This window comes from Amblyraja radiata, chromosome 19 (assembly GCF_010909765.2).
Source record: "Amblyraja radiata isolate CabotCenter1 chromosome 19, sAmbRad1.1.pri, whole genome shotgun sequence".
Classification (NCBI taxonomy): Eukaryota; Metazoa; Chordata; class Chondrichthyes; order Rajiformes; family Rajidae; genus Amblyraja; species Amblyraja radiata.
In genome coordinates this window covers 18,300,191-18,324,447 of record NC_045974.1, presented here as the reverse complement: position 1 = coordinate 18,324,447, position 24,257 = coordinate 18,300,191, and the positions used below count along the sequence as shown (strand labels likewise).

The following is a 24,257-nucleotide window of genomic DNA, read 5'->3' as shown; positions in this document are numbered from 1 at the left end:
CTGTTCCCAAACCAGGCTTTGATGCATCCTGGTAAAATGCTTTCTATGGCTCATCTGTAGAATTTTGTGAGGGTTGTAGGGGATGTGCCGAACTTCCTATGCTCTCTAAGGAAGTTGAGGCGTTTGTGTGCTTTCTTGGCCATGGCCTCAATGTGGCTGGTCCAGGATAAATTGCTGGTGATAATTATTCCTTACTTTGAACCACTCTACTTCGGCACCATCAATGTATACTAGGGTGCGTGAACTGCTTTGCTTCCTGAAGCTGATCACAATTTACTTGGCCTTGCTGACATTGAGGGAGAGGTTGTTGTCTCGACACTAAATTATGAGGTTCTCAATCTCCTTCCTGTACCCAGTCTCGTCATTTGACATCCGCCCCATTATGGAGTATCGTCTGCAAATTTGTAAATTGAGTTGGGTTGGTATTTGACTGTACAGTTATGAGTATAAGGAGTATGGAAGGGGGCTGAGAACACATCCTTGTGGGGCACCAGCGTTGATGATTATTGTAGTGGATGATTTGTCATCTATCCTCACTGATTGTGATCTGTTGATCAGGAAGTCAAGGATCTAGTTGCAGAGGGGAATGCTGACACCAAGTTCCACCAGTTTGGAGATGAGCTTGGATGGAAAAATGGTATTGAAACTATAGTCGATGAATAGGAGTCTTGCGTAGGTGTCTTTTGTATCCAGGTGTTCCAGGGATTAGTTTAGGGCCAGTGTGATGGGTCACCAATTGTGGCAGTAGGCGAACTATAGTGGATCAAGGTTGCTTTGTAGGCTGGATTTAATATGTTCCATAACCAGTCTTTCAAAGCACTTCAGAACGGTGGATGTCAAGGCCACTGGACAGTAATCATTAAGGCATGAGATCACTTTTCTTTGGCACCAGAATGATCATGTTGGATGATAGATGAAATTGATCTTCTAGGTGGTGGGGAAAGCTTTGGGAAGCAGAAGGTGAATCACTTGTTGTGGAGTGCCTGCAGTAACCTGCTTTTGTAGATCCACGTCCTTTGTTCAGTTAAGTTTCTGGTCATTTGGACAGGTACAGGGACAGAATAGGTGAGAAGAATACAGGTCAAATGCAGGCAGATTCAAGAAGAGCTATACTGAAACGCCTGGGAACTGCAGACCAGTGAGCCTTACATCTGTGGTCGGAATGTTGTGAGAGAATATTCTGAGGGAAAAGATATATATTAATGAAGATGTATACGGGCTGATTAGGGATAGTCCGCATGGTTTTGTACGTGGGAGGTCGTGTCTCTCAAATCTGATTGTGTTTTTTGAAGATGTGACCAAAAAGGTAAATTGCTCTGGAAGGTTAGATTGCATGAGATCCAAGGGGTTAGCTGAATGGATAGAAAATTGGCTCAGCCCCCTTCCATATTGCTTATACACTCATAATTGGAAAAGATGGTTGTGAAAAATTGCAGCAGGATCTTGATGATTGATGGAATTTAATACAAAGAAATGTGAGGTGTTGTACTTTGGGAGGTCCAACATGGGCAGGACCTACAAAGTGAATGGTAGGCTTCTGGAGAGTGTTGTAGAGCAGAGGGGATATAGGAGTGCAGGACCATAGTTCCTTGAAAGTGGCATCACAGGTAGATAGAGTGGTCACAAAGGCTTTCCACACATTTGCCTTCATAACTCAGAGTATTGAGTAAAGAAGTTGGCAGGTCATGTTGCAGTTGTATAAGACGTTGATTAGGCCACATTTAGAGTATTGTGTTTGAGAAAGAACTGCAGATGCTGGAAAAATCGAAAGTAGATAAAAATACTCAGCGGGTGAGGCAGCATCTATGGAGCGAAGGAATAGGTGACATTTCGGGTCGAGACCCTCCCTCAAATCTTTAAAGATTCCCACATGTCAAATGCAGATTTGCTCAACAGTTGGAGTTTTACTTTCTCCAATTTAGTGCCCTCTCCCTGTTCAAAACAATCTTTAAAATTTTGACGTTGTGATCACTCTCCAGAAAATGCTCTTCCATGGAAACGGCAGTCAACTGGCCAGGCTCATTCCCCAACGCAAGGTCCAGTGTGTCCCTTTATCAGGTTGGACTATCCACATACTGTTTCAAGAAGCCTTCTTGGATACACCTCACAAATTCTGTCCCATTTAAGCCTTTGGCACTGAGCAAGTCTCAGTCAATACTTTGGAAGACTAAGTCAACCCTGTTGTTGTGGCATCTTTCACTAATCTGTCTACATATTTCCCATTTCCTGAACTCTCTGCCTAATCATTTGAATATAAAATTGACCGTAAGTTGAATGAGACTTGAACATAAACTGTACTGCAGCAGAAATAGGTTAGATCTTGCATAGTTTATCTTTTCCCTGGAGAGTAGTGAGCCTCTGCAGTGATGTGGTGTGTGCTAACTCGCAGCAAGCCTTACTGTGGGAGCTGGACAGGCTGTTGGCAGACATCACACAGAAGGTAAGTAGATTCAGTTAATAGGCATGTGGGCAATGCCATCTCCTGGTCGTTTGGCGTTCCTAAGGTGGGAAAGTTGGGGGAGATGCATTCTCCATGCTTTCCTGGCCCTAGTTCTCCTGGGTTTTTTGTCTTTCCAAGGAGTTCACAATAAAGGCAATTCCTGCATTCATGCAGCACCTATTGTGATGTCAGGCCACCTCCCTCTGCAACCACGTTGCAACATTCTGAATGTTAGTCATGGAGATGATGATGGTGCTGACATTGCCTGGGCCCAGAGACAGGCCTCCTGCCTTCTCTCACATCCACGGCAGGCTGCAGAACCTTGGGACCGTTTAGTCACATTTTATTTTGCCTCTGCTCTATTTTCCTAGGCCAAGGTTAAAAAACGTGGACCGGAGCAGCGCGCAGCATTTGGAAGTGACTGTGGGCGATCTGACAGTCATTATCACAGACTTTAAAGAGAAAGTGAGGTCAGCACCAGCAGCCACTGCTACCTCCAGCACCACCGGCGAGCAGCACAGCCTGAGCAGCTCCAGCTCTGACAACACAGAGAAAGGCTTGTCTCGGTCGTCATCACCCAGGGCGGACGGATCAGTAAACGGCGAATCCCACTAAAGTGCCGGCTGACCCGCCTTTACTCACTCCTGTGCTCGATGGTTCAGTGGACAGCATCTCAACAAATTCAGTCCTGGGCACTCAGCAGGGCTGCTGCCTTCACTTTAGTTGTCAGTGCTTTTTAATACTTCCGTACCAATCTGGAACTCCTGCACTGTGGCATGTTTTTGAGTGTAATTTTCTATTACTTAGATCGGCCTGCCTATGTGATGTGTTTGAGGACTGAATTGTGAAACAGCTGGCACTCGGCATTCAGCCGTTCCTGAAGTCGATTGGCAGTCAACTGCTGCAGCAACAAAATATCTGAAAATGGTTTGCCTGGTTAAGTGCACCTGCTGGTACGGTGTGATTAAATAGGAAAAGCATTCTCAAAACATTTATATAAATTCTTGCCAACATTTTGTTTTTCAACACTTGTTATTTGGATGGGGGGAAAAAATAAATCACGTAGCCATTTAAATCATGGCATTATAAATGCCCACTGTCACTCATTTCAGTCAGTTCAAGTTTTACTATGTAGTGTTGGGCTAATTGACCAGGGTTGACTGAGGATACAGTCCATGCTACTTAGCTGCAGCCACTCGAGTTAAAGGATCGAGTTGCTGTAACATTGAAGAGAGTGGTCATTTTTGCACCGTGTCTCATTGGGAAGGAGCACAGTTGTGTATTACATGCATTTCCCCCTCAGTTGGGTGCTCCCTGTCTTACACAAAAGGCAAAAAAAAAAAAAACACAAGGAAAATGCTAATAATTAGATGCTTAGTATGTCTAAAAGTAGTTTTATGAAATGTGTGGGAATAGTTTATGATGATGTTGCCAGTTCTGAAAACTTTAATTAAGGTGTTTTGCTGATGTTTTGAATTTGCGACAGTATTTATACGTATTGTTGTAATAAAAAAAAATATGCAAGATTACATTCTACCTTGGAAACTCTATTACTTCTTCATGCCTTCTGTATGAATTGTCACTGATGGAAGTAAATTTTTTGGAGGGCGTCGTGATGAAACATTGCAAAGAGTGTTGAAAGGTTGACAAAACAATTTTATTGCATTTACTGCCTGAAGCTTAATTGGTTCTAGATGTGATCCCATGCCTTGTGTACAACTCACATTATGCAAGGAAAATACCTCACAGGCATTATTTTCAGTGTTCAAAAAAATATAAATGTTGCCGCAGGTAAAAAATTTACAGATTCTTATGTACAGCTAAATTACATTTCTCTCCAGTTGGCAAACATCTTTTTTTGGTTAAAAATAAAATTAAAGAACAGAATTAGTGGGTGATAGCAGAAGGAGAGCCAAGCAAATGTATGTGATGTCAGACACCAGTCCAATATGAAATGCAATGAGTGGCATAGACTGTATTTTCAGGTGTAGGTATTTGATACTAATATCAAATTATAGATTGTTTTACATGATGAGATTTTTATATCCTTTAAGAAAAACTTGGTGTTCATGCTGATATGTGTAGTGTTTGGTATATATTTGATTTCTATCAGAAAAGCAACTCACAATTAAAAGATATTTGAATTATAAGAGGCCAGTATCTGTTTTTAAAAGGAGAGGAGGGTGATAGTCAAAAGAAGAGAATTGCAATCATTTTAACCAAATAATAAAACCAAGTGTTGCTTCCAGTAAGCAGGATATCAGCGGATTGACACTCCAAGGAGGAAAGCAAGTAAGTTACAATAGACTACGACTTCTCATTTAAAAAATAAAAACAGAAAATGTTGGAAACACTCAGCAGGTCAGGTGGCATCTGTGGAGAGAGGATATTTATTGGTCAATCTGTACTTGTGTAAACTGCTTGTTAATCCTCTGCTGCTGCATTTGGTTGTCTGAAAGAAATTAATATACATTCCAGTTTTATTACAGGGGCTTCTGAAATATCTCCCAGCATTGTAAAATTAAACTTTGTCACTGCGTCCATTCAGTACATATGGAAGCATTGGGTGCTGACTACTTTTACCAAGAATATTCGTCCAGTTGTGCCTCATTCTGGCCACACAGGTTGTTCTTGTGCGAGCACCAACATGGAGTTAGCGTCTTGGGGGCTGCTTTCAAAAACCTTGGTTCTGTTTGCACCTCACAGTTCAAGTCCCATCTCTCCACAAGTTTGTGCAGAGCAAAATGCCAACATAACTGTTCCCAGGCCTGGGGTTGTGCCTGTGATATACCTCATCATCTCCACACTCAGTGTAGTACCACTCAAGTTCTCCCAATCTCTTCTGTCTTCAATCTCACTAAACTAACCTGATTCCACTCTTCTTCAATCCGCTGCACTCAGCATTTCAGTCAATGGTTTCTCTTCCTAAGAATCACTTAGGGTGCCCCTCAACAGGGTGCCCTTGGGAAGATCAAAGCCATCATGCTTGGCCGCTGCAAGACCATAACATTGCCACCAGCCTTTCAGAGATTAGCTGAGGCTGCCTATTTCTGTTGACTGTCATGAGTGGCTTCATCACAAAGGTTAGTCATTAATGATAGGAGTAGAATTAGGCCATTCGGCCCATCAAGTCTAATCCGCCATTCAATCATGGCTGATCTATCTCTCCCTCCTAACCCCATTCTCCAGCCTTCTCTCCATAACCTCTGACACCTGTACTAATCAAGAATCTATCTCTGCTTTAAAAATATCCACTGACGGCCTCCACAGCCTTCTGTGGCAAACAATTCCACAGATTCACCACCCTCTGACTAAAGAAATTTCTCATCTCCTTTCTAAAAGAACGCCCTTTAATTCTGAGGTTATGACCTCTAGTTCTAGACTCTCCCACTAGTGGAAACATTCTCTCCACATCCACTCCATCCAAGCCTTTCACGATTCTGTATGTTTCAATTAGGTCCCCGCTCGTTCTTCTACACTCCAGCGAGTACGGGCCCGGTGCCGACAAACACTCATCATAGGTTAACCTACTTGTTCCAGGGATCATTCTTGTAAACCTACTCTGGTCCCTCTCCAGAGCCAGCACATCCTTCCTCAGATATGGTGCCAAAATTGCTCACAATATTCCAATTGCGGCCTTACCAGCGCCTTAAAGCCTCAGCATTACATCCCTGTTTTTGTATACAAACCATCTTGAAATAAATGCTAACATTAAGTTTGCTTTCTTTACTACTGATTCGTCTTGCAGATTAACTTTTTGGGAATCCTACTCCCAAGTCCCTTTGCACCTCTGATTTCTGGATTCTCTCCCCATTTAGAAGTCTACGTCTTTATTCCTACTAACAAAATGCATGACTCCTCACGTCTATTCCATCTACCACTTCTCTGCCCACTCTCCCAACCTGTCCAAGGCCTTCTGCAAAGTCTTTGCTTTCTCTACACTACCTGCCCTTCCACCTATTTTTTGTATCATCCGCAAACATGACCACTAAGCCTTCAATCCCCTCGTCCAAATTATTAATATACAATATTATCTTTGTTTATTAATGCATTGATATACAAGTCTATATGCCAGCTACAGTTCTTCTGCAACGGGACGCAAATCCATCTCTTTGCATTCCAGTTATCTCCTTATTGATCTCTGTTCCTCCACCCTCTGTGAATTGAGTTTGTACATCGCTCCTTTGTTTTTTGTGTTTCTCAGCAACATCTCTCATCCCTCTCCCCTTGACCTACATTTAAAAGGAAAACGTTGTTCTCTCCTCATTCTGACTGCGGATGGTATCATTTTCCAGAGCCCGGAACAGCTTCTCAATTACCAGCTCAATCTCTACCACCCCCCCCCCCCCCCTCCCCATTTTGTGCTCAGCGTAGCATCTATTGACTTTCGCTTCCCTTGTCTTGGTTGAGACATCTAACATCTCTGCCTCTTAACCCACATCTCCAACTTTAAAACCCGAATGTGTGAGCAGCCTATTCTTATCGTTGCCCTCCTTGTATTCTTTTTATCTCAATCCTTCTGTTTCTTTTTCCTGTCTTGCTCTGTTCTTAGCGTTTTTTTCACGTTCTATATCTCAATGTACTTAAATTCTCTGTACATTTCTGACCCTCTCCATGTTGTTTCTCATTGAAACTGTATTTTGATTTTCTTTCAATATATTAATGTACTTGCCATCCGTCCCATGCCTGTATCAGACCTTGTATTTCTCCATATTGTTTTTTCTCTTTTTATTTCTCTCCTCGGCAAGAGGACTAGAATACAAAAACAGGGATATAATGCTGAGGCCCTTTAAGGTGCTGGTTAGGCCATATTTGGAGTATTGCGAGCAATGTTGGGCCTCATTATCTGAGGAAGGATGTGCTGGCTCTGGAGAGGGTCCAGAGGAGGTTTACGAGAATGATCCCAGGAATGAGTGGGTTAACATATGATGAGCGTTTGACCGCACTGGGCCTATACTCGCTGGAGTTTAGGATGGGGGGGGGGACCTCTTTGAAACTTACCGAATAGTGAATGGCCTGGATAGAGTGGATGTTTCCCCTGGTGAGAGACTCTAGGACCAGAGGTCATAGATTCAGAATTATAGGTTGTTCCTTTAGGAAGATGAGGAATTTATTTAGTCAGAGGGTGGTGAATCTGTTGAATTTATTACCACAGAAGGCTGACCCGCTACTCGAGGGGGGAGAGAGGAAACGGAAGTTAAAAATCGCCATCCTAACATAGAAAAATATGGCAAGTAATTAAAGAATAGCTAGAAAATAGAGATTTAGCAACGTCAACATGGATTGTTGGAAGGTAAATCATATTTGACAAATCTACTGAAATTCTTTGCAGCTGTAACTAGTAAAAATTAGGGGGTGCCATACATACAGTATTGGATTTTTGGAAGACGTGAGCAAATCTCAAATGGGACATTGATCACTAGGTCACAGCATGCGGAATTGAGGGTAATGCACTGATTTGGATAGAAAATGGGATTAATTGGACAGAAGTCAAAGGATGGGAATAAACCGATGCATCTCAGGATATGATAACTGGGATATTGCAGGGATCAATACCTCGGCCCTAAGTATATCAATGTTTGGGTGAGGGGATCAAAGGTTTTATTTCCAAGGTTGCTTATGATACTAACTAGATGGGATTGTGAGTAGTGATTTCAAGGGGATGTGGACAACTGTGAGTGGGTGAGAAAATGGCAGACAGAATATAATGTGGGAACTTGTGAAGTTACCCACTTTGGTAAACATAGCAAATATTTTACATTTCTGGTGTGTAGTGATGATGTTCAAATCAACCTGGGTCTGCTTGTACCTGTTAATGTAATACTTTGTTCTCGTTGCCTAAGAAATTATGTGATGTATGCCATGGGACTGTTTCCATAGCAGCAGGTATGCCAAATGAGGAAAGATTGAGTAGATGGGGACTGATTGCTCATATTTCCAACTGAGGCTATTTGGCCCCTCGGGTCTACTACACCCCCCCCCCCCCCCCCCCCAACCATTTATTTCCTCACAACTATTCTCTTCATCCTTCCCTGGCCCACCTGCCCAAACTCCTATCACTCATCTGTACAGACAACAGTGGATAATTAACCTACCTTTCTCCAGAGTCCAGAAATAGAAGACCCCATGGAAAATTAAAACTCCCACAGGGATGCAATGGGGCTGAGGAAAGTAGGGAGCAGGGACCACATTTTGAGACTAAGAGTTGGCTCTCGAGAACTAAGATAAGGCCAAATTTCTTCACAGCAGTGAACCTTTGGTTTCCTGTAGAAGCAGTCCTTGGCTTTCAAGGGATGAGGTTGTAACGATGGAAATGGTAGTGAGGCAAAGATCAGCCATGGCCTTGAAGAACGGTGGAGCAGGAACAAAGGGCCGGACAACCACCTCTTCCAGCTGCTGCTCAGGTTTTCTTCCCTCTCTGCAACTCAGCAACAGTCAGAGGATAAAATGAAGTGTGAGAGAAATAAATGTCATATCAATTCTCTTGGTTCACTTTAATAATAAGTATGGGAAATTTACCTTGTGTTAAGAGACATGTACAGAAAACATAACTTAATGTTTATTCAGTCATAAAAAATGGTCTACGTAGCTAGTTCAGTGAGGGATTTATCCATTATTTAGGCTTGGATACAACCTGATGAGACCTTACGTGGCTATGTCACCTACTATCCAAGAAAATGAACAACACAAGGTTGGCATTTAGCCCACCATTCCTGCGCTTCTATAAAAGCTGTTACTAGTTCCAGGTACGTTGCCCTGGTTCTCCAGCAAACATCCATGTACTTTCAAATCTGAAGGGAGTAGTAGTCTTTTGATCAGAGGTCCTAATCCTGGCTGTCCTCAAGCTGACAACATTTCTTCCCTCTAGTCTTTCTTTCGGCCATGGTTTTTTAAGTTTGATCATCTTGCAAGGGAACTCAGTTTTATGCAATCAAATTTCCTGTTTGAAAATTCTGGAAATAGGCAAAAGGCACCTAGACTATCACTGTAGAGAGAAACAGAGTTAACATTTCATGACAATGACCTTTCAATATTCTTTGAAGCTTTTGAAACCCAGGGAGCCTTCATGTTGAGTCTTTAAATCAAGTCCCTTGTTTAAGTGCTTTTGGTTCACTGCTTTTGTTTATTGTTCCAATTAACAAGGCAAAAGCACTGGTTACAAGAGGCAGCTTAAAGAAAATCACATGCTGTGGGATTCAGGGAGACCCTGATACACCAGCTCTACGTTTACATGTAGGAAGGAACTGCAGATGCTGGTTTAAAGCGAAGATAGACACAAAATGCTGGAGTAACTCAGCAGGACAGGCAGCATCTCTGGAGAGAAGTAATAGGTGACGTTTTGGGACAGGAGCCAATGCTTGCACTGATGAGCAGATGCAGTGGAGTGACAGTAACAGGAAGCCTTACGGAGTTGAGTGTTCAATATACACACTGAGATTTACATATTGAGTTTAACAGATGGAGACAAGTACAGAGATATTTACATCAGCAGGTGCAGAGACCAATCAGCATAGACTTATGAAGGGACTAATCTTCTGGAATTTTTTGAGGATGTAACTAAGAAAATGGACAAGGGAGAACCAGTGGATGTAGTGTACCTGGACTTTCAGAAAGCCTTTGATATGGTCCCACATAGGAGATTAGTGGTAAAAATTAGAGCACATGGTATTGGGGGTTAGGTACCGACGTGGATAGAAAATTGTTTGGCAGACAGGAAACAAAGAGTAGGGATTAACGGGTCCCTTTCAGAATGGCAGGCAGTGACTAGTGGAATACCGCAGCAAGTCTCGGTGCTGGGGCCACAGCTATTTACAATATACATCAATGATTTAGATGAAGAGATTAAGAGTAACATTAGCAAATTTGCAGATGACACAAAGCTGGGTGGCAGCGTGAACTGTGAGGAGGATGCTATGAGGATGCAGGGTGACTTGGACAGGTTGGGTGAGTGGGCAGATGCAGTTTAATGTGGATAAATGTGATGTTATCCACTTTGGTGGCAAAAACAGGAAGGCAGATTATTATCTGAATGGTGTCAAGTTCGGAAAAGGTGAAGTACAACAAGATCTGGGTGTCCTTGTTCATTAGTTACTGAAAGTAAGCATGCAGATATAGCAGGCAGTGAAGAAAGCTAATGGCATGTTGGCCTTCATAACAGGAGTTGTTATATAGGAGCAAAGAGGTCCTTCTACATTTGTACAGGGCCCCAGTGAGACCTCATCCGGAGTATTGTGCGCAATTTTGGTCTACAAATTTGAGGAAGGACATTTTTGCTCTTGAGTGGAGTGTAGGTTCACGAGGTTAATTCCCAGGATGGCGGGACTGTCATATGTTGAAAGAATGGAGCGACTGGGCTTGTATACACTGGCATTTAGAAGGATGAGAGGATATCTTATCGAAACATATAAGATTATTAAGGGATTGGACAAGCTAGAGGCAGGAAACATGTTCCCAATGTTGGGGGAGTCCAGAACCAGGGGCCACAGTTTAAGAATAAGGGGTAGGCCATTTAGAACGGGGATGAGGAAAAACCTTTTCACCCAGGGAGTTATGAATCTGTGGAGTTCTCTGCCTCAAGGCTGTGGAGGCCAATTCTCTGAATCCTTTCAAGAGAGATGGAGCTCTTAAAGATAGCAGAGTCAAGGGATATGGGGAGAAGGCAGGAACGGGGGTACTGATTGTGAATGATCAGCCATGATCACAGTGAATGGCAGAGCTGGCCCAAAGAGCGGAATGGCCTACTCTTGCACCTATTGTCTATAATAGAGGAAAATCCTAAAATAGAGGAAACCCCTAAAAGAAATAGAAGGTGCAGTGAGAGGAATACATGAGATCAGTATTGACCTCGCATTCAGCAGTCTCAGTGAAACCCACTTACAACATTCAATTCACTGACAAGGTGATTTCACCTGTGTGTGGACATGGAGTTTATCACTGTGTTCAGCAAAAAGTGGGACATGGAGTAGATGATATACACAATGAGTTCAACAGATGCAGAGAGATACATGCATATTTTAAGCATGCATTCAGAAGAAGTAGAGACATGGATCGCCCTGGACCTGGACCACTGGCTAGACACGCCGCTTATGATCCTTACACCTCACATCTACTCACCAGGAGTGGAAAGCTGTTCCATCTGACATCCCTGCATCTGTCAAGCACTGAATGCACATCAGCCAGCATACCGTTGATGGAAATATCTAAAAACTCCACCAGTGGATGCAAATATTTTTTTTAAGCATCTAATACAATCTAAAGATGGGTATGGATAGTTAATGCACAAGGACAGGAAGAAGCACCCTGTGGTATGTGTGGTATTAAAGGGAAGGAAGTTTACACCAAGAGAACACAGAGCAGGTTATCAAGTTCAAAGAGCGCATAGCTCGGAGAGCACAGAATTTGAAGCTGTGAAGTTAAGAGAAGGCACACCGTGATGATCAAGTAAAGAAAAACACCCAACCCTGATGGGGCCAATAAGTTCAGAGAACCATAGAAAATTTGTACGCACAGGCCAGCAGACAGCTTATTGGGCACATGGCAATGAAGAAAAGTTCCCCAGCCTAATCCCACTCGCAGCACTGGGTCTGCAGCCCTGCAAGTTATGGCAGTGATGTGGAAGAATCTAGAACAGGGATGACTATTTAAAAGTAAAGGATCACTCATTTAAGACCGGGGCAAGTGTTGTTTTACACAGAGGGAGCCTGGAGCACCTTGCCAGGGGTAGCAGAGGAGGCGGAGATGAGTGGCATTTGTGGCTTTTAGATTGGCACATGGAAGTACAGGGAATAGAGGGACCTGTGCTGTCCTGTGTTCCTCTCAGTGGGTTGATTGTCTTTGGCACTCTCTTAAAAGTTGGTTGATGCAGAACCTTTGAATATTTTTATCATAGCAGTGGATGGATATCCAATAAGTAGAAATAAAGAACAGCAGATGCTGGTTTATAAAAAGGTGTTGGAGCAACTTCGCGAGTCAGACAGCATCTCTGGAATGCATGGATAGGCGATGTTTTGCGTTGGGACCTTTCTTCAGTCTCCAGTCTGTACAAGCCTGTATCGTGCAATCTTTCCCCATAACAAAGCAATCTATATGTTTATCCCATCTAATATTTTATGCTCATTGAGTCTGAAGGAGGGTCCTGACTTGAAAGTCACCTACCCATATCCTCCAGAGATACTGCCCACTGAGTTACTCCAGCACTGTTTTCTTTCCAATACCTAATAAGCAGGGTGGCAGAGGTTACTGTGATGAAACAATAATGCTTTGAATCAATAACCAAGCCTCTTTCGAAGGAATAAGTAGAATGAGCCTACGTTCTCAGGAATTTAAGCAAGTGATATCTGAAAGGAACATTGCTTCACCACACATCAGGTCTAAACAAAACCTGATCTGCTACCAGGTTTCCAATGATACCACTCTGAAGAGGGAGAAAGCTGGGTGTGTTTAACCCAGCTATGATGTCTCTGTTCTAGATTCTCATTAAAACTGCTGACAAAACATTTGAAGCAAATACTTCCTCACAGATCCACCAAACTAATTAATTAGATTCAACAGGAAGGAACGCTCAACTGAATCCAAACAGATAACTATTTATGGCATTAAATGTGATCTCAATTGTGCATTATTTGGAGGTACTGGTGCGCAGAATATTTGCAACTCATTTATCTAATACACGCATCAAGACAAAGATTGATCATTCATTGCATGTTTAGACAATTTTAACATATTACACCTGTAAGTTCAGAATAGAAACAGAAAATAACTTTACTGTTTCCGAAAGTTTAGCCACTAAACCAAGAGAGTTTGATGTTAATTTTTGATTTTTACTTTGGAAGAAAATTCTGCTGTTCTACTTCATGATGCGCAAGTAAGTGCAGTTAGATATGATGTTTAATGGGAATGAAAGAGATACGATGTTGACCAGCACTCAGAATAAATAGGCACAAGTACCAGCTCTGACATTAAAATGGAACTTGTTTAAATGTACAAAAGCATGTCTCCCTTTAATTTGAATAAATGGAGACAAAACCCACATGAAAAAATTCTTCATTCAAAAAGTTAGACTTCTTAGCATCAGTTTGGAGGCAACTGGCCAAAGGATTCAAGTGTGATGTACATTTTGTTCTTCCCATTTTCAGAAAACAACATAAAAATTTACAGCAAAAAATGGAAATCAACCAGTTGTTTTAGTTGCTATATTGGTTTGAACTTGCAACAAGTGAGTAATCCTCAGACTTGGATGGAGGTTATATCTTGCTACACATTACATAGGCAGAAAAACTGACATTCTCCACCCTGCCAAATAAGTTTATAAGGGAAAAAATTGATAAATAAAAACAAACATTGACAGAGTCTTACAGCGTAGTATTTTACAGCAAAACAAGCATAAATACTTAAAATCACTGAGGAATTAGGAAGAATATGTTTGTCCTCTTTAGTTTAGCTGGGTCAGAAGGCATAATTGGTGCACGTATGCCGTTAAATGTGATCTCACCTGTGAACTGTTTAGAGGTATTATTGGTCCCTTGTTCAACAAGGGCACTCTGTACATAGTAGCATCTCTGTATAGTCTACTTGGTTATGCAATAACAGAGTCCAAGTTGTGCAGAAAAGTCATTTACAGTTGTTAAGAGCTGCCAACACTAAACCGCAAGATGTCCTACACTTTTAAATAAAGGGCCTGCTTTAAAGCTCATCAAAGTATGAACAATTCAACAAAGAAGTCCAACTTCAAACCCCAATATAATTAAAATTTGTTACCAAAAAAAGGACTTAAAACTAATTAAATTCTGGCCTTCTTTCTTGAGCTGGAGAAGGGGTTCTGCATGCCTGATAGGGATGTCTAACAGAAGCCACTGAGGCTTCCCCTCACCACTTCAACTTGCCTGTTCAACTTGACTGTTCCTCCGCTCATTCCTGTGCCCCAGATTCCTCCAAATCCAAACAGGTGTCTTTTCAAACACTATGAAGTCTGAGAGGTGTTTCTGACAGCAGTTTCACAATCCTAATCTTAACCATATGTTTCGTGCCCCTCATTAAAAATGCAGCGTGCAAGGGTTTTCTGTTCACGTCAGTTCTGACAGGAGTCGCCTTTCAGCCCAAGAGCTCGACAGTAGTTTCCATAAAAGGCATGGGACTAGCTGCTGTCCTTCGAATCTTCCAAGAACGACGTGCCTGCATATGGTCCAGGCAGCCCAGCTGCTCTAATGCCAGGAGGCACTAGCCTGGCACATGTAGTACAGATATAATCCTCATTCTCTGCCATCTCAGAGGAGACACCCACACACACCTGATGGAACCAATCGTCGCAGCCTCCGTCGCACTGCACCCAGTCAACCTGTAGCACACAAAAACACAGGAAATTTTACTGTCAAAGCTCTTGCTTTTTCTGCCACATAAATTGTGCTGCCAACTAACGTCAAACAACGCAAAACATTTTACACTTGCTTGTTTTACATTTAGTTAAGTGTTGATCAGATTTTTTAAAACACCGCACATCTATTGTCAAATGAAGGTATTATTTTCTTTTACAAAGCCATATTATTAATGAGTGTATTTGAAAGAGAACTGGAAGTTGAGAATTTATTTTGAACAATGGGCATTTGGTGCCAAGGGAGATAACAGCAGTCCACTAATTAATTTAGTTTCAAATAAATCAAGTTAGTTAATTACGCAAATACGAGATTAAAAATATAAAACAATGGGCAAGAAATTCCTTCATTTTAGGGTACATGAAACAGCACAAGCTCTACAAAGGTGGAGAACTTACTAACATTTTTAGGCTCCCTTATGTATGTTACAGAAACAGCAGACATTGCTGAAAAACACAACCTCTCAAGTGACACCTCATTTGTCTGCCCTTCAGGGCAGAAGCACAGACACCACCAGGACTTTCTCAGCCACCGAAGAGTGGTGCTTTCTTTACAGCAGCACCTCAAAAGTCTGGTAGATCACATTATCTGCAGGTGGGATATTCTCTGATCAGGTCGGCCTACAAAACGAGTGTTGCCAAGCTTGTATTTCACAAATAAGGGACAGCACCCCACATAGTTGTTCAGAAAAAATATTAGCTGTACTTCTCCACGTTTCAGAGAACTTTATGCTGCTGTTTGTAACAGTCGCCACTTTCAAATTTCGGACATAGTGCAGAAATTTTGCCGACTTGTTCAGGGGCAGACAGTTTTCCACTCACATACAGGATGTCTATTCTAACATAACAGATCCTCCAGCACTACAGCGGATGTTCCTGGCAGGATGACTTGTACTACTAGTTGTACTTGTGTATGGCTTGATGGTACACAAGTCTGGTATCTGACGTGTGTATGAAGGGACTGAAGATGCTGGTTTAAACCAGATAGAATCAAAATAATGATGTGACTGGATAGCACACAAACAAAGATTTTCATTGTATCTTGATACAGTGATGGAATAATAAACCAATACCCATTTCAGGGCAGGCTCTGCCAGGACACAAGCTCAGCCTTTGAATGACTGCTCTTTACAGAAGCTCACATTGCAGACAAATGCCTCCTTCCAGTCTGTGTACTACTTTCGGAGAAGTTATTTCTTCATTTTTGGGGATCTGGTCATTATTGGCATATACAAAAAGAAAGCACTGCAGATTAGGCCACATCTGTGGCAAGAGTACCAGTCAACATTTGGGGTCTGTAGTATGCTGAGCTTTTGCTGAGGCAAGCCACCTTCTTGAACTGCTGCAGTTGCTTTGGTGAAGATCCTCCCACCTTGTTGCAGAGGAGTGAAGTTTAAGCTTTAGACTCAGTGACAATTAATAACCAGCAATTTATTTCTAAGTCCGGATGGTGCATGATTTGGAGGTGAACTTGGTGGAGAAGTAATGAAGTAGAAAGTAAGGACACATACACCAAAGGTGAAGAAACACCATAAAAATACGGCACATTTGATTGGCAACTGTGGCTTCCAGAGGTTCTTAAAATGCATTCAAGGTGACATATTACTAGTCAAGTAGTAGGCATAATGAAACGGGAGTAATTGGTAATCTAGCAGCGAGATATTCTCTGGGAAAGTGTGATCAGTGTGATGAATTGCACACCAAATTTAATAGCATGACTGTGAAACGAGAACCTTAAGCAAGGTCAATTAGAATGTAAGGAGGCAGGCTGGCTAAGGTATACGAGGAAATTAAACAAATTACATGATACAAAATGACCAATGTTACACATTTAAAGGAATCGTTCAAAATAAACAAAATGAGAGTAGACTAACAAATAGAAGATCAGATTTTTAAAGAGATTTCACAAAAAAAGTAAATAATGATACCTTTAGAGGCAGAGATAAAATAAATTATAGTGTGGAATATGGAACAAATATTTGCAGACACAGTAGGAGACAAATCACAGAAATTGTGGAAGATTAAAGATCAGCAAGGAATAAGTACTGGGGAAATTTGGTGGAACTAAAATCGGACATTTTCTGTACTGCATTGTTTAAGTAAATGTAAGTGTTGCAATGGAGCAGGTGGAGAATTAGAATATAATTAGACTGTCAGGGTAGATTATAACAGTGAAGAGAAACATCACCACAAGAAAATTCTGAAGCTATCAAGGACCTTCCAAAAATAATTCATCTATTACATTTCCTCACAGACCACCCATCAACTACCAACCATAAGGTGAGTAGAGGTCCCCTCCTTAAGGACTGTCCTGAGGTCCAAAATAATTGAGAACTGTGAGGATCATCATTGTACCTGCATCTACCACTTCTCTGGCAACTTGTTCCAAGCACGCACTGCCTTCTGTGTGAAAAGTTGCCCTGCAGGTCCCTTTTTTAAATCTTTCCCCATTCACCATAAGCCTAAGTCTTCTAATATTTGCCTCCTTACCCTGAAAAAAAGATTGTGGCAATAACGGACAGCATTCCCTCTGCTATGGTCCATTATAACGAGGGTTTACGGTAAACGGGCCAAAACGGAGGGAGTGGTGTCCGTTATTGCCGATGACTTCAGATGGTGGTTAATAGACAAAAGGACACAAAGTGCTGGAGTAATTCAGCAGGTCAGGATCTCTGCAGAACACGGATGGTGACATTGGGACCCTTCCTCAAACTGATTTAATCGGCTGAGTTACCCCGACACTTTGTGCCAATGCTAAGTGCTAATGCCGCTGGCCTGCACCAGCGAGCCCTTCTTCACCGGTTCACACGGCTTTGTTGAGGCTCATGTGGGGACAGCGTTTTCTTCAGGTGGTGAGCAGGAGGAGGTGGCGGAAGTGGCAGTGGGGGGGGAGGGGGAGGAGGGGAGGGGAGGGGAAGAGACCGACTGGACAGAGTGAGGGGACAAGTGGTGGTCGAGCGGGGAGCATATAAAGCAGGAAACAGCAGCCGGTGAGAGGGGCTCACTGATGCACCTTGTGAGTCGGGAGTGGGGTCGTTAATCTGGGCTTGTGGCTGGGTTGACTTTTTTTAAAGTTTCTGGCATCCACAGCGCTTTAGACGCGGGAGGGGTGTAATTAGCGGGACGGGTATATTGACCTCTGTTCGTCTGGAAAAACGGATAATCCAGAAAGGTTCTGGAACAGAGCGCGCCGGAGGATCAGTGTTCAACCTCTGGGTGCACCAGTTTCCTCCCATGTTCCACACACGTGTGGAGTGGGAGATTAAATGACCGGTGTAAAATGTGTGGTTGGGAGGGAGTAGATTCAAGGGCCAAAGGTCAATAGACACTACTGAGGATGCGAGAGTAAAAAAATGGGTGAGTGCAAATGGGTGCTTGATGTTTGGCACAGATGTAAATGGGCTGGATGGGTTGGAGTTTGTAAAATGTGTGCAGGATAATTTTTTGCAGCAATACATAGAAGTACCTACTAGAGAAGGGGCGGTGCTGGACCTCCTGTTAGGAAATGAGATGGGTCAGGTGGCAGAGGTATGCGTTGGGGAACAGTTCGGGACCAGTGATCACAATACCATTAGTTTCAATATAATTATGGAGAGGGTCAGAACCGGACCTAGGGTTGTGATTTTTGATTGGAGAAAGGCTAACTTTGAGGAGATGCGAAAGGATTTAAAAGGAGTAAATTGGGACATTTTGTTTTATGGGAAAGATGTGGAAGAGAAATGGAGTACATTTAAAGGTGAAATTTTAAGAGTACAGAATCTTTATGTCCCTGTTCGGTTGAAAGGAAATAGTAAAAATTGGAAAGAGCCATGGTTTTCAAGGGAAATTGGACACTTGGTTCGGAAAAAGAGGGAGATCTACAATAATTATAGGCAGCATGGAGTAAATGAGGTGCTTGAGGAGTATAAAGAATGTAAATAGACTCTTAAGAAAGAAATTAGAAAAGCTAAAAGAAGATATGAGGTTGCTTTGGCAAGTAAGGTGAAAGTAAATCCAAAGGGTTTCTACAGCTATATTAATAGCAAAAGGATAACGAGGGATAAAATTGGTCCATTAGAGAGTCAGAGTGGACAGCTATCTGCAGAGCCAAAAGAGATGGGGGAGATATTGAACAATTTCTTTTCTTCGGTATTCACCAAGGAGAAGGATATTGAATTATGTGAGGTAAGGGAAACAAATAGAGTAGCTATGGAAACTATGAGATTCAAAGAAGATGAAGTACTGACACTTTTGAGAAATATAAAAGTGGATAAGTCTCCAGGTCCGGACAGGATATTCCCTAGGACATTGAGGGAAGTTAGTGTAGAAATAGCAGGGGCTATGACAGAAATATTTCAAATGTCATTAGAAACGGGAATAGTACCGGAGGATTGGCGTACTGCGCATGTTGTTCCATTGTTTAAAAAGGGGTCTAAGAGTAAACCTAGCAATTATAGACCTGTTAGTTTGACGTCAGTGGTGGGCAAATTAATGGAAAGGATACTTAGAGATAATATATATAAACATCTGAATAAACAGGGTCTGATTAGGAACAGTCAACATGGATTTGTGCCTGGAAGGTCATGTTTGACTAATCTTCTTGAATTTTTTGAAGAGGTTACTCGGGAAATTGATGAGGGTAAAGCAGTGGATGTTGTATATATGGACTTCAGTAAGGCCTTTGACAAGGTTCCTCATGGAAGGTTGGTTAAGAAGGTTCAATGGTTGGGTATTAATGGTGGAGTAGCAAGATGGATTCAACAGTGGCTGAATGGGAGATGCCAGAGAGTAATGGTGGATGGTTGTTTGTCAGGTTGGACGCCAGTGACTAGTGGGGTTCCACAGGGATCTGTGTTGGGTCCACTGTTGTTTGTCATGTACATCAATGATCTGGATGATGGTGTGGTAAATTGGATTAGTAAGTATGCAGATGATACTAAGATAGGTGGGGTTGTGGATAATGAAGTAGATTTTCAAAGTCTACAGAGAGATTTATGCCAGTTGGAAGAGTGGGCTGAAAGATGGCAGATGGAGTTTAATGCTGATAAGTGTGAGGTGCTACATCTTGGCAGGACAAATCAAAATAGGATGTACATGGTAAATGGTAGGGAATTGAAGAATGCAGGTGAACAGAGGGATCTGGGAATAACTGTGCACAGTTCCCTGAAAGTGGAATCTCATGTAGATAGGGTGGTAAAGAAAGTTTTTGGTGTGCTGGCCTTTATAAATCAAAGCATTGAGTATAGAAGTTGGGATGTAATGTTAAAATTGTACAAGGCATTGGTGAGGCCAATTCTGGAGTATGGGGTACAATTTTGGTCGCCTAATTATAGGAAGGATGTCAACAAAATAGAGAGAGTACAGAGGAGATTTACTAGAATGTTGCCTGGGTTTCAGCAACTAAGTTACAGAGAAAGGTTGAACAAGTTAGGGCTTTATTCTTTGGAGCGCAGAAGGTTAAGGGGGGACTTGATAGAGGTCTTTAAAATGATGAGAGGGATAGACAGAGTTGACGTGGATAAGCTTTTCCCACTGAGAGTAGGGAAGATTCAAACAAGGGGACATGACTTGAGAATTAAGGGACAGAAGTTTAGGGGTAACATGAGGGGGAACTTCTTTACTCAGAGAGTGATGGCTGTGTGGAATGAGCTTCCAGGGAAGGTGGTGAATTGGATAGTTATATGGACGGGACGGGAAAGGAATGGAGGGTTATGGTCTGAGCGCAGGTATATGGGACTAGGGGAGAATACGTGTTCGGCACGGACTAGAAAGGTCGAGATGGCCTGTTTCCGTGCTGTAATTGTTATATGTTATATATGTTATATGTGTGTTTCCCTGCTGTATGAATCTGACTTTCAAGTTAGACAAACTGCCTTAAAAAATCTAAATCGGCCACGTGACTGCTATTCCATTATAATTCTTTTTTTCTAGAACTTCCCATCACCAAGGTTAAACAAATTAATCTGTAATTACTGGGTTTATCTGGGTTTTTTGTTTAAATAAGGGTCTATTATTTGTAATTTTCTAGTCCTCAGCACCACCCTGAATCTATGAATGCTGGGAAGATGACAGACAATGCCTCCGATGTTTCCAGTCTTACTTCCCTGAGCAGCCTACGATGGATATATGCACCACCCTGAATCTATGGATATTGGAAAGATTACAGCCAAGGCCCCTGCTGTTTCCACCTTTATTTCCTTTAACAACATACGACGCATGCCATCTAAACCAGATAGTTTATCCAGTTTAAGTATTACCTCTATCAAGTTCTATCCAATACAAATTGCAATCTATATCTTCATGTGCTGAGACTCCTGCAGCATTTTCTCCCTTAGTAAACATCCTGTTTACTAAGGGTGACGCAGAATATCCTCTGCCCTCATTAGATTCCCTTTCTGGTCTCTGACCGGTCACACCTCTTCTCTTACATACTTTTCCTGTTTACATACCTACAATATATTTTTGGATTCCTTTTTAGATTTGCTAATTGACTTTCCCTTTTTTTCCCCTAATTTCTTTTAATGTTAATCTTCCTCCGAACTTTCCACAATCAGCTTGGTTTTCATTCACATTTACAACCTGGCACAATTAGTCACTCTTTTACTTCATCTAAATTTACTTTTGTCAATTCCCCAGCTTTTTGTCTCAACTAAACATTGACTGATTCTTTGTTTCCTGTATTCCTTTTCCTCCCAGGGCTCAGTTTCCTGCGCTCTTTTGTAATCATTTATCACACATCAGGCTGTCTGGGTTCTGCTACTCCTTCTCTGAGCCCTACTCGTTCACTTACACAGGAGCTTCAGAGTGAATTGAACATTGTGCAAACATTGCTACTTCTGACCTTAAGATGGAAGGAAGCAGCTGAAGATGGTTCAGCCCAGAACAATGAAGAAGCCCTGTAATGATGTGCTTGAGGGGAATTGGTTGACTGAAAACTACATATAACCACCTTTGTCCAAGTTCTAGCCACTAGAACCCCCTTGATGATACTGACAGGTTTTCCAATGAGCTCCTTTAAGCCAAACTTGTCCAATTACTGTTATGATGATTCAGCTCTTTTTCTAAGACCGAACCTCCTCGACACAAAGCCATGCTGACTTTCTCTAATATGTCCATGCTTTTTCAAATGCAAGCAAATCCTGTCCCTATGAATTTTCACCAGTAGTTTCCCAACCACTGCTGTATGGGATGTAAATGTAAGAATCTGACAATTATGGTAACGTCTGACTAAATTAAAGATAATTTAAAATCAATATGTGATTACCTATCTTTTTTTTTTTTAGACTAAAAATGAATTACAGCAAGTCTTATAATTAACCATATTCACTCTCATTAACCTATTTATCTATTCACTGTGAACAACAAAGCTCCCATTCCCAATCAACACCATTAGTGCAATATCATAACTGCTAACCTCTTCTCCACAGGGACGCTGACAATTCAATGCAGCACAAACAGCATTTTCATCCTCCGAGTCCTCTGTTGCAGACCAATCTTCCCGAGCCGGTAACATCAGTTTCTTTTCTTTCTTTTCCAACATTTTCTCAGCATTCTCTTTGGATTTCTCTTTCCTCTTCTTCTCTCTGTCTTTATCCTCTTTGCCTAATTTTTTCACTAGTTTGCTCTGTTCTTTTATTTTCTCAAGGTTCAGTTTTAGCTTTTTCTTTTTCGGCTTGTCAAACTTTCTCAGCTCCTTTAGCTTCTTGCTCTCTCCCAAGAACAGTTCATTTTTTTCCAGTTTTCGCTTTCGTTTTTTGTCAGAAGAATCCTTGACTTTAATTCGGAAAGCTTTCTCCTCTGGGCCATCATCCTGAAATAAAGCAATTTATCAGAAGGATAAATGAAAAAAAGTTCACCGCAGGAACTAGAAGACAGACAACAATTTCCCTTACTCAAGCTGGGCTGGTAATTAAATTATTGAAATAGATGCATTTTTCCTGCTATTCTCAAAGCATTTTCATCAGGTTACCAGAGAGTATACTCTTTGGTGTTAGGACAATGGAGCTGATGATGGTGTCAATGCTTCAGTTTGTATTCTATCTTCTCACTACTTGTATTATATCTTCTTAAAGGCTGGGTGATTTCTCTCCAGTTGTAAAATAATGATGCCCATCTTTCCAGACGGTAAAAGATTGGAAGATTTGGCAGAGAATAGGAATCAGAAATGATATACAGGATACCTCCAGTATCTGCAGAAATCTGTCTTCGGCAGGAAGGTGCGTAGCCTGGAGTATTCTCCAAATATGCTGCGTCTCATCAAGGGACACTTCCAGAAGATCTCCCACCATCATTAACTCCTCGAGCTGAACTTTTGCACTGTGTGACAACTCCAGAACAGGAGGCTCCAAGCTGCGTGGCACTAATGGTGTCTTACGGGGTTGCTTCCGAGGAGTTCCTGAACCTGGAGAATAAGGAGGTTATTATCAGACCCATAGTCGAAGAGCTGCATATTACCATGAAAGTTACTTTGATTTAATTTCAAACATAGCAACAGTAAAGAGCTGCTACCCAACTCAATAAACAAAATCTTCAGAACTGTTTGATAAACAAATCAGAAACTGCAGGAACCAACTTCCTGTTCATGCCCACCACCATCGCATTATTCCCAAAATCCTGGCCTTTGCATGTTTGAGATCCTGCCCACAAGCACCTCAACAACGACAAGTTAACCCATTAACCTCTCATAATGTGCAGTTGGCTGCACCTTTACCTTCCTATTTATAGCAAAACTCTTTGACAATTCACTATTCTACTATTTAGAATTATTGGTTCTGCACCTGGCTCATTAGGGGTCTAGTTCCTCTGCCCCCTTTAAAACTGCCCCTTTGTTCCTACACTCGCTTTAAAACTTACCACAGTACATGATCAGATCCGCTCTCATTTAATTGTCAATACGACATTTTTGGAACATGAATGTTTATTAGCCTGTGTCCGAATACTTTCTAGATCTTGCTGCGTGTAGGCATGGACTGCTTCGTTTGATGAAAAATTGAAAATGGAACACTGTGCAATCTTTAGCTAACACTCCTAACTCCTAATGATGGAAGGAATGTCAGAGAGGCCAGGGGAAATATGTTCACAGAGAGAACACCAATCTGGAGGCACCAGACGACTAGGTGCAGTGCAAGACAATGCAAAACAGAAGCTCACGTGAGACAGAGCTCAATGTAGCAGGAAGCCTCAGGGTAGACAAAGCAACGGAGTCAAAATAAAAGGGATATTTGGAATTCCAGCATCTGCAGTTGCTTGCGTCTTGCTTCTGTCTGTACCGATGACCTGATTGTTAATTCTGTTTCTTTCCTTACAGATACTGTCTGACCTGCTGAATATTTCCAGCACTTAAAACAATTTTTTTTTGCTAGTAATTGCCTTTGAATAGCCATCTTTCCTGGCTTAAAAGTTCCATGCTCTGTATTCTGAGTTATAATCTGGAATCTACTATCCAAAAAGATAATGAAAGTATATTGACTA

General features: G+C 41.8%; 2 protein-coding genes and 1 long non-coding RNA gene across 19 annotated transcripts in view; 1 reads left to right on the top strand and 2 right to left on the bottom strand.

Moving 5' to 3' along the window:
- yaf2 (YY1 associated factor 2) overlaps positions 1 to 3,969 on the top strand; it is a 98,682-nt gene extending 94,713 nt beyond the window's left edge. For all 13 annotated transcript variants that reach the window (XM_033037821.1, XM_033037818.1, XM_033037817.1 and 10 more), the window contains one exon: positions 2,812 to 3,969. In XM_033037821.1, coding sequence (XP_032893712.1) covers positions 2,812 to 3,055 — 244 coding nt within the window. In that variant the 3' untranslated portion in view covers positions 3,056 to 3,969. The remainder of the gene's footprint in view (positions 1 to 2,811) is intronic.
- A 472-nt stretch (positions 3,970 to 4,441) lies between these two features.
- On the bottom strand, positions 4,442 to 10,055 carry LOC116983906. The gene is made up of 2 exons (XR_004414843.1): positions 8,536 to 10,055; positions 4,442 to 4,892 (listed from the first exon to the last, which is right to left on the bottom strand). It is a non-coding gene; the product is annotated as an uncharacterized LOC116983906 (long non-coding RNA).
- A 3,254-nt stretch (positions 10,056 to 13,309) lies between these two features.
- The window catches only part of kdm5a (lysine demethylase 5A), a 120,621-nt gene continuing 109,673 nt past the window's right edge, over positions 13,310 to 24,257 (bottom strand). For 4 of the 5 annotated variants that reach the window (XM_033037815.1, XM_033037811.1, XM_033037813.1 and 1 more), the window contains 3 exons: positions 22,967 to 23,187; positions 22,201 to 22,596; positions 13,310 to 14,774 (listed from right to left, as the gene is read on the bottom strand). In XM_033037815.1, coding sequence (XP_032893706.1) covers positions 14,574 to 14,774; positions 22,201 to 22,596; positions 22,967 to 23,187 — 818 coding nt within the window. In that variant the 3' untranslated portion in view covers positions 13,310 to 14,573. The remainder of the gene's footprint in view (positions 14,775 to 22,200; positions 22,597 to 22,966; positions 23,188 to 24,257) is intronic. The other variant, XM_033037814.1, reaches the window with a different exon arrangement.